General features: G+C 30.8%; 1 protein-coding gene across 2 annotated transcripts; it reads left to right on the top strand.

The window, feature by feature from the left end:
* Positions 1 to 1,110: 1,110 nt before the first annotated feature.
* On the top strand, positions 1,111 to 2,046 carry LOC104811407 (gibberellin-regulated protein 1-like). 2 transcript variants are annotated; one of them, XM_010538086.2, is made up of 3 exons: positions 1,111 to 1,273; positions 1,383 to 1,425; positions 1,560 to 2,046. In XM_010538086.2, exons 1-3 carry the CDS (start codon positions 1,199 to 1,201, stop codon positions 1,739 to 1,741), a joined length of 300 nt encoding a protein of 99 aa, XP_010536388.1. In that variant the 5' UTR covers positions 1,111 to 1,198; the 3' UTR covers positions 1,742 to 2,046. The 2 variants fall into 2 exon arrangements, with proteins under 2 accessions (XP_010536388.1, XP_010536389.1); XM_010538087.2 differs by having other exon boundaries at positions 1,113 to 1,273; positions 1,386 to 1,425.
* Positions 2,047 to 9,618: the final 7,572 nt, after the last annotated feature.

Raw genomic sequence — 9,618 nt, 5'->3', positions numbered from 1 at the left:
TATATATATATATATATATATATATATATATATATATATTGCAAATTTCATATAATATCCCAAATAATTGTGTTTCGGGATTAGAAAAAAAAGAGAGGAAGAAAGCAAAAATCGAGTATCAACGTCATACAGTTCATAGAAAAGTGAGTGAAACGAATATTATAATAAAATACACACTTTTCCAAAGAAAGAAATAAAAAAATTGTCTTAATACGCTTATCAGTCAGTAATCCTTGGATTGGATTAGTCAAGAAAGTCAAAAGTTTCGTTTATTAAACGTATCATTTAGGTGATTAATTGAATCAATTAATAGAGTTAAATATGGTCTCTCGTATAATTATTTTAAGGGAATAAAATAGCAGAATTTTGTTTCAAGAAATTAAAATATATATATATATATATATATATATATATATATATATCATTGAAATATTTTCAGAAGAAAAAAATAGGAACCTCATGACAAATTTCTCCGCCAGAATATTCGCTTGTCCGCGTACGCCCACTTTTTATACGCACCCACCGACCCATTTATCAAACCCCTTTTTATAATTAGCAAATTTTCTATGTATTTTTTTAAGGTTAATTGGTATATTTATTTTATTCACAACTATATAAAAAAGATTGTAGCGTTGTCTATAATAAAAAATAAAAAAAAACTGACGTGAAACTTTTTACATTCTAGACGGGAGTAAATTCGGACCACAGTATGCAACAATAGGGTTGCTCATTTGAATTTAACCCTGTTATTTAATTTTCAAGATGTTTTATTCTACAGTAAAAACTGAAAATTTCATAAAATACATTCCCTTTTTGTTTATTTGTCACTAATTCGTATACTCTAAATGGCTAACAATAATTGAAATCACCATTTCAACAAAGTGTGAAGCATGGTTGTACTGAATCAAAATTTGAACCTATGGATATAAATATTAGAAACTATTGTTGACAATCGAATTTATAAATTTTCCTAACAAAATAACATACAATATTATATATATATATATATATATGTATATATAGAAAATAATAATTAAAAAAGCATCACATGAATCCTCTAGACCAAATTGAGGCGGCTTCTCCGGCTATAAATAGAACCCTCCCTCGCCTCTCCACGAACACATCACATCTTCCTGCAATTCACGATATATTTTCTCTTCATTGTCCGTACCGTTTTCTGAAAATCCAGCGTTGAATTATGGCCATTCCCAAAGTTCTCCTCGCTTCTCTGCTCATCTCCCTGCTAGTTCTCCACCTTGTTCAAGCCGATGTGGTACAATTTTTTTTTTCAAAAAAAAAAAAAATCCGATTTAACGTAATTTAGTTTTATAATTTAGAATTTTTCAATAGTTTTTACGATCTTTCATCATGTTTCTTTGAAGCAGGCAAGCTCAAAATCTCCGTACGACTACCCAAAGAAAATCGGTAATTACTCTTTTGTATGTGTATTAATATTTACTTAGTATTGTAAAGATCATGAATTTAGATCATAGTTTAAAAAAAATATCTACCTTTTGCTAAATGTTTTTATTTTGCGATCATAAAAAATATATATTTAGATTGCGGAAGCGCGTGTTTCACACGGTGCAAACTCTCGAGCAGACCGAGGTTATGCCACCGTGCCTGCGGGACGTGTTGCAAACGTTGTAACTGTGTCCCGCCAGGTACGGCAGGGAATTACGAGAAATGCCATTGTTATGCCACCCTCACCACACATGGCGGCCGCCGCAAGTGTCCTTAAACGCCACGATTTCGAAACGCACCACCAAATATCCGCGTTTGCGGTTCCGTACGGTATGACGTTGTCGTCGCTAGTGTCGTGAATATATCTGTTGGTATATAAATGTATATGATTGAATAAAAGCGGTGAGTTCTTGTGTTCACTGCGTATACATGGAGAGGAGCCGTTTGTTTTTTGTATTATAATTTACGTGTAACTTTTTCTTTTTGGTGTTTGACTTTTTTTTTTCTTTGTTTTGGTTTGTGGAAGGTTGTAATTTTATTGTACTCATTGTGTTTTCTAATAAAATTGTGTGCGATTACATAGTTCTATAATAATTCAATATGATCTACCAAAATAATTACTTCAAATAAAGTGATAAATAAATATATGGTTGATAATAATATATAGTAGGGATGTCAGTCGGGTCGGTCCGGTCCGACCCGGTCCAAATCCGCATTCAGTCCGAAGGTTTTGATTCGGGTTTGGACGGTCCGATTTTTTTCGCATCTATATAGTTAAAGTCCAAAGTCCGACTCTATATATTTTGGGTTTGAGTCGGCCCCAACTCGCATAATTCCTTTTGTAAATATTATTTTTTTCTTTTATTATTATTTTTTTTTAAATTTTGAGTTTTTGGACCGCGGTCCAACCGAGTGCGAAGTCCGATTTGAGTTCGGCCCGAAAATCAGATTTTTTTTCGGGCCGAAAAACTTAGACCCGAAGTCTGCTAATATTCGGGCTAAGCCGGACCAGATTTTGGGCATCATTCTTAAATTGATACCCTTAAATAATAGCCTTTTTAGTTTTTTGATTAAAAAATAACCAATATGGTAAAAAAAATTACGACAATTGTCCATTGTTTAATTTTACTTTTTTTTTGGATAAATGTTGTTATATTATCTATTAAAAAAAGATATGTATAAAGTGTTCCTTTGCCCAATAAGATAGTTTTAAGAAAACTTAAATACAAGCTTTGGAGTATATGTGATTAGTGAACGTTGGAGAACCAAGTCCCTGTAGAAGCCGTAGTTAGATCGATAGTTCGGAATGCCGCCATCTTCATTCTGAAACCTTTGTCTATCTCTCTAATTATCGATGATTCTGGAAGGAAGACTCATATATGCAATCTTTAGTTATTTTTCCTTTCATAGTGTCACTACAAAAAACCTGCGTTTTTGCAACGGAAAATTTTCGCTGCAAATCACATTTTGTAACAAAATTGCAATGAAACACGTTGCATTGCTAAATTGTCATTGCAAATGACAAACCATTGCTAATCGTTGCAACTTGCAACGAAATTACGCTAAATATTTCGTTGCAAATTACAACGAAGTTTCCAACGTAGTCAAACTTCGTTGCGAGTTGCAATGCAAGATAAGCGTTGCAAGAACGTTGCTTCGTTAGCAACAAAATTTCGTTGGTAGTAACAACGTTTTAGAAACGAAATTTTGCGTTGCTAACTGCAACGCTTAGCAATGCGACATTTCGTTGCAAATTGCAACAACACGCAACGCTTTGTAGCGTTGCAAATTTTTTTAGTTATTTAATTTAGTAAAATATTCTGTACATTCACAACGAAATTTCGTTGCAAATGTTGCATAGTAACGGAATTTGTAACGCAATATTTAATTGCCAATGAATTAAAAAAATAAAAAAAAAATAAAAAATAAATATAAAAAATTGTTTTTATTTCTAATTAGTTAAAATCAAAATCATTTAAATTTATCAGCGCTACCATCATCATCATCAGGAGGATCATTATTTCCCCCATTCCCCCCAGCCCCGCCGGTGCTGATATTCCCGATGTTATCAACCAATAATTGTAGATAGTTGTGTCACTACTTCAACTCGTCATATTCTATCCGCAACACGAAATTATTCTACACATGCTGGTCTAATACTTGATGATATCTTGTTTTAGTGATCCAAGTGCATATATGCGACCATATTTGTTGAACTTGAGGGTCTGATATATATACATACCTGGACGTATAACTCATCGATTTGTTGTTGAGACAATTCTGTTGAGCTATTCATTCCCAACGTTGTCTCTTGAGATTCCTCAAGTACTGTTTGCTATAACATATATAATATATGTATCTATTAATAGGTATTTAAAATTTATCATATATATATATATATGAATTAAATATATTTACTACATTTTCGATTTCGCTAATCAGATTTTTTGCTTTACAATCGATGATACTACCATCTTTTCGAGTATGTATCAATTGTCATAAAATTCTAGAAATCTAACATAATTGAGGGTTCGTCTCACTGCTCAACAACCAACTCATGATATGTTCCTAATTGAAGAAAGGAATCTGTAAATCGAGTGCATCGAAATATGGCTTGAGTTACTAGACATTCAAAGAAGAGGTGATTTCTGGGTTCGACCGCGATATTGTAGAATAAGTAGTGTAGATCAAGTTGGATTCCCCAATCTATCATCTTATCTTTAGTGTATCGATTATGGAAAAATAGTCAGCAAATAAAAGCATGTGATAACACGTATTATACTATGGATTTCTATATCAATCATCTGACATATTTACTAGGTTTTATGTTGTTTAAGGATGTTTAGGTGCGTGTTTAGCTTGAGTTTCGTTTTATTGTCAATTTTTGCAGGTAAAAGCAATAGGAGTGGAAAAGAGAGCGAAAATCGAAGGAAAATTGAAGATTAGAGAGGCAAAACGATCATTTTGCAATAACTCAAACCGACCGTTTCACACATTTGGACGTTCAGAGTTGATAACAAACTCAAAACGATATGTTTGGTGGTTGGTGAAACGATCATTTCATGTCGTGAAGATTTGGAAATTACTCGGAAACTAGAACAATCATTTCACTTAAAACTGAAACGATCGGTTCGACACTCAGATTTGAAAATATTATGATTTCGCGCAAGACAAAAAGAAACAAAAAAGGGCAGCCTCCAAGGACGAAGTCATTCATACTTTACACAAAGAATAGAACCTAAAGTATAAGAAAAGAGGGAGATTATCAAGAGGCAAGAGATTAAAGTAGAAGACGGAAATAACGAAGACGAGAAATCGACTAAGCGTTCTTCTGTCCTTATATTTAATAATTTTTTGTATTATTGATATGAACATTGTTGTCTCGATGTTTAGCGAGTAGTTTCATAGTTGTGGGTTAGAGATTTGATATGTAGGGATCTTTGGTGTTTAATTTTCATGACTATGTGGTTTATTTATTTGATTTGGTTTATTGAGTTGGATTTAATGATTTCGATCTTACTAGCCACTTAATTGAATGAACTTAGGGTTTAAATTTGAATAGATATATGAGATTACAATTTGAAATTAACTCAATAAATAGAACATATATTGCATCGAGAGATAGATATTTGACTAGGGATTATGATAGCGTTCGTTCATACATTCAGGGTTTAGACTATTGAATCGAGAGATTAATATGATAAAATCTGAATAGTGGGATTAGATTCGAGAGAGTTAATATGTACTTTAAAACTTTTCCCCGAATTGAATCTATAAACCAAATAATCTGAATCTTTAGAAAGATCCTTACATATAAAACAATCCCCAAACAGACAGTGTTCGTCATTGATAGTTTACAATTGATTTTTATTATTTACTTTGATACATTCTCGTCACTCTCACATCTTCTCTAGATCGAGTTTTGGATTAGTATTTGATTCGTATGTTTATTTTTTCCCTAAGTTTGACTCTAGTTGCTACATATGATCCGTACACTTAACGCAATTTACTGAGTATACGATTTTAATACTTGATTGAATCCTATATACCTGGATTTACGACATCAAGTTTTTTGGCGATGTTGTCAAGAACAATTTAGGTAACCGGATTAGATCCTATCTAGTATGGGTCTATTTGTTTTTCTTTTTCTTGAGTATTTTCTCACGTTTTATTCGTTTGTTTGTTGTTTTCTGGTGTACATGTAGGGTTCCATAGTGCATGATTATGAGTTTTGGAACTTCATACCTACCACCTATTGACCCTGACATCCAAAGAACCATTAAATGCACTCGCCGTAAAAAAAATGGAGAACGCACGAGATCTTGCTCTTCCCGATGGTGTTGAGGAAAATGGTGATTCAACTATTACTCATTACAATACACCTAAGCATACCGAGCTTATGGCCGGTATACGATTACCAGCTATCGACATGACTCGTTTCGAGCTTAATTCGACTACCATTCAGATGCTTAGCAATAACGATTTCTGGGATAGACCAAACTAAGACCCGAATACACATCTTTCATCTAATTTTTTCATTCTTCATATTTTTATTTTCTTCTTTTGACTTTTAGACCAATATATATTTCTTTCAAACTTTCATTCATTTCCAATCTTTTAATATTTTTGAGATTTCTTCTTCTTTTTTACTTTATTCTTTTTCAATGTTTTGGTTCATTTGTTTTACCATAATATATATCATGTCATACGGGTCACATAAATCACAGTGATCGAATTTTTCAAATTAATCACAAATACATAAACAAATTATGTAAACCTTTTGTTCATATTATCCATGTGATCCAATATAATTTATAAGGATCATGTAGAGTCCATCTAATAAACATTTTTGAAGGAGAGGATATGTAGGGTCCATTTATGTAACGCTAAGAGGCCGCTACGTAATGTCAAAACTGTCTTCACATACCAATACGAGATCTTTTAGCGTGTTTTGTCTTCACTTACACATATCCCGGAAAGTACTTCTTAGGATATCACTCACCCTAAGACTACTCCAATGAAAACACACTTAACTTTGGAGTTTTTTCGGGATAGACAACCGAAAAGGTAGATGCATCTTGTTTTTATGAATAGCTCAATCAATTTTTTTAAGTTATCTTTGACTGTGTAGTCTCATACCTACACAACCCTCAGGTCCCTCTCACTCTGGTGCATTCGATTCATCCCTGTACCTCCTACCCAGAAACTCGATCAAGAATCGTTCTTTGTCTGTGCCTCTCGCAGCGACGATCACTCCCGCTCTCATACGGTACCCGGGCTATCACAATTTACACTCGGGTCATGTCTTACAGGTCATAAATATATAAACAAATTGTTTAACTTGATTTAGTCATATAAACAAATCATTATACAAAAGTACGAGTCTTTCTTCTCGAAAATAAGACTACAAATATATATATATATATATATATATATAATTGTGTTTTTTTTTATCTTTTTCATATTCGTAATAAATGTTGGAATTTGGGTTGTAATTTATTTAGTTACAACATTTTATATTCGATTTTATAGTGATTTTAAAGTGATTACAACGATACTTTTAATGATTTTGTATCATATTTTAAATAGAGAAAACATAAATATTTAGAGAAGAAAACATGCGAATAGAGTGTAACGAATAGAATAAAATAAGTAGGAGAGAGAATAAAGGGAGAGAAAAAATCCATATTAAAATAATTAAAGATGTTAAGGGCAAATTGTAAATTTTAAAGGATAAGAACAAATCTATATTTTTAGATTTTTAACAAAAGTATAGATTTTTTTCATTTTGTTTATATTTACATTAATGTATTTTTCTTTTAAAAGTCGATTCATTTTCAATTTATTAACGATATTCAGATTATTTTCTTCTTCTTTTTTATTTTTTTCCTTTTTCAATGTTTTGGTTTATTTTTTCTACCATAATATATATATATATATATATGAAACGATGTAGACGACAGCTAAATCAAGTCAAACTAGAAAAGATGGGCAAGTTTGTGGTAACTCTCTTGGTTTTACTGGTATCAATTCATGCGAGCAGTGTTTTTGCTACTCCACCGCTATTCAAAAAATTTAATATCGAACTTGAAAATAGCCTCCCATCTAACGCTGCAATGAAGGTGCACTGTAAAAGATGGGCTCGGTCTCACGACCCTGCAATTATAGACAATGGTGGTGTATATCAACTCAAGTTCACGGTCCAGTTATATTCTAATTACGTGTGTGACATCTGGCACGTGAGTACCTGCATTCTCTACCCCTTCTGTTTTTATATCGAACTTGTAAATTATTATTATTATTTTTTTTAATGTTATGGTGATATATTTTGTGTTTTTCAGGGATCTAATTTCGAATACCATGTGAGGTTCGACGCGTTCCGAGTAAGCGACCGTTTCATATCGCGTGTATGCGGAGGTCGAAACCCTAATGTATGCAGATTTGACGTAAGAGAGGTTGGAGTTTATAGTCGTAACAATGCCAATGGAGATTATAATTTTTATGCAAAATGGGACTAATATATGCATATTTGAAGCGAGAGATAATGGATAAATAAAGTGATTATGTTTCAATTCTTATGTTTTGGGACAAATCTAAAACATATATCTTTAACTATTTTATTTACTCACAAACAATTTTCTACTTGAATTTTGTTATAAAACAAATCACTAAATATTAATTTTGATTAAAAAAAAAGACCATACCATTTTATTTTACTTTAAACTAATATACATTATTCCATATATAATTGGTTTATATGAAAATTATGCCTTTTATCATATCTTACTAACTAAAAACTAAATTTCTTTTTATAAAAAATGAATTTATCGTTTAAAACATCTCAAATGGAAAAAGATGATATACATACTACTAATGTTTTGTCCAAAATTATCAACTCAATTATATTTATCATAATACAAATTTAATATTTAGACACTATTAGTAACTTTTCATTTAGAGAGCGAGATGGTGATTGGGAAAGCAATTCAAACGCCAAATTCTAACCTGACCTTTGTCCCATGCGAGGTTCGATGCGTTCCTTGTAATGTAAACGACGGTTTAATAGAGGGTGTATGCGAGGCCAAAAACGTAATGTATGTAGATTCTAAGCGAGAGAGGATGGAGTTTATGTTCGTAACAATGCAAAAGGATATCATGAATTTTATGTATATGCAGATTTGAAGCAAGAGAGAATGGATAAATACAATGATTGGATTTTTTTTAGAAAATATTAATTTTGAGTGAAAAAGATCATACGTTTTATATTATTTTAAAAGAGTGTAAATTATTCATTATTTAATTGATTGATATGGAAATGATACATTTTTATCATATTTTACTAACTAAATATTATTTTTATAAAATAAATGAATTTATAATTTAAGACATCTCATATAGAAAAAGATGATAAACACTATAAATTTTTTCGTCCAAAATTATCAACTCAAATCTATTTATCACAATAAAATTTTAATATTTATTAAATTAGACATATATTTTTTTAAACAAGAGGATGATCAAATAAATGATAGTTTGTCAAAAAATTCCATAATGTTAAATTTTTATTTGTTAAGGTATCTTTTATTTAATAATATTCTGCAACACATAAAATTTATTTATTTTTATTGTGATAATATAGAATTGAATTATTATTTAGAGAATTGGAATATAAATTTTAGTAATTTTAATTGACTTAATTAATTGAAATACTATGTTTTGTAATATTTATAATCTATTTCTATTTTAGGCATTCAAAATCATCAGTAAAATTTTTTATAACAATTAATGAATAAAATATGAAAAAAAAAATATAGTCCATCATGAAATCATGAATTTAATTGCAATCTCCTACGAAAGTATTAACGGAATTAAAATCCAACGGTTACCTTTATAGCGGATACTCATATGGTATGCTACGTCACAAAACATTGTATAAATTTTAGATTGATAATCAAATGACATTACATGCACACTTGAAAAACTTTTATGACTTAGCATGTTATATCAACATTCCCTGTAATGTTGTGTTGGTATAAGAGGTTGCGATTAAATTCGTTATTTGAACAATTTGAGAAAAATTGTTAATGGTTTAGGGGTTATCTTATAAGGGTTTCGGTTCAGTTATTTTTTTTTTCATATTTATTATTTTTTTTT

The sequence above is a fragment of the Tarenaya hassleriana genome, unplaced genomic scaffold, assembly GCF_000463585.1.
Source record: "Tarenaya hassleriana unplaced genomic scaffold, ASM46358v1 Cleome2, whole genome shotgun sequence".
Classification (NCBI taxonomy): domain Eukaryota; kingdom Viridiplantae; phylum Streptophyta; class Magnoliopsida; order Brassicales; family Cleomaceae; genus Tarenaya; species Tarenaya hassleriana.
The sequence above is the reverse complement of the archived record's forward strand: the minus strand, read 5'-3'. Positions and strand labels throughout refer to the sequence as shown.

What these genes read in the sequence shown, in the direction of transcription:
- LOC104811407 (XM_010538086.2), top strand. Translation starts at nt 1,199, where the DNA reads ATGGCCATTCCCAAAGTTCTCCTCGCTTCTCTGCTCATCTCCCTGCTA. An exon ending in ACCTTGTTCAAGCCGATGTG is followed by an intron (nt 1,274 to 1,382) that starts GTACAATTTTTT and finishes GTTTCTTTGAAG; the next exon opens with CAGGCAAGCTCAAAATCTCC. An exon ending in CGACTACCCAAAGAAAATCG is followed by an intron (nt 1,426 to 1,559) that starts GTAATTACTCTT and finishes ATATATATTTAG; the next exon opens with ATTGCGGAAGCGCGTGTTTC.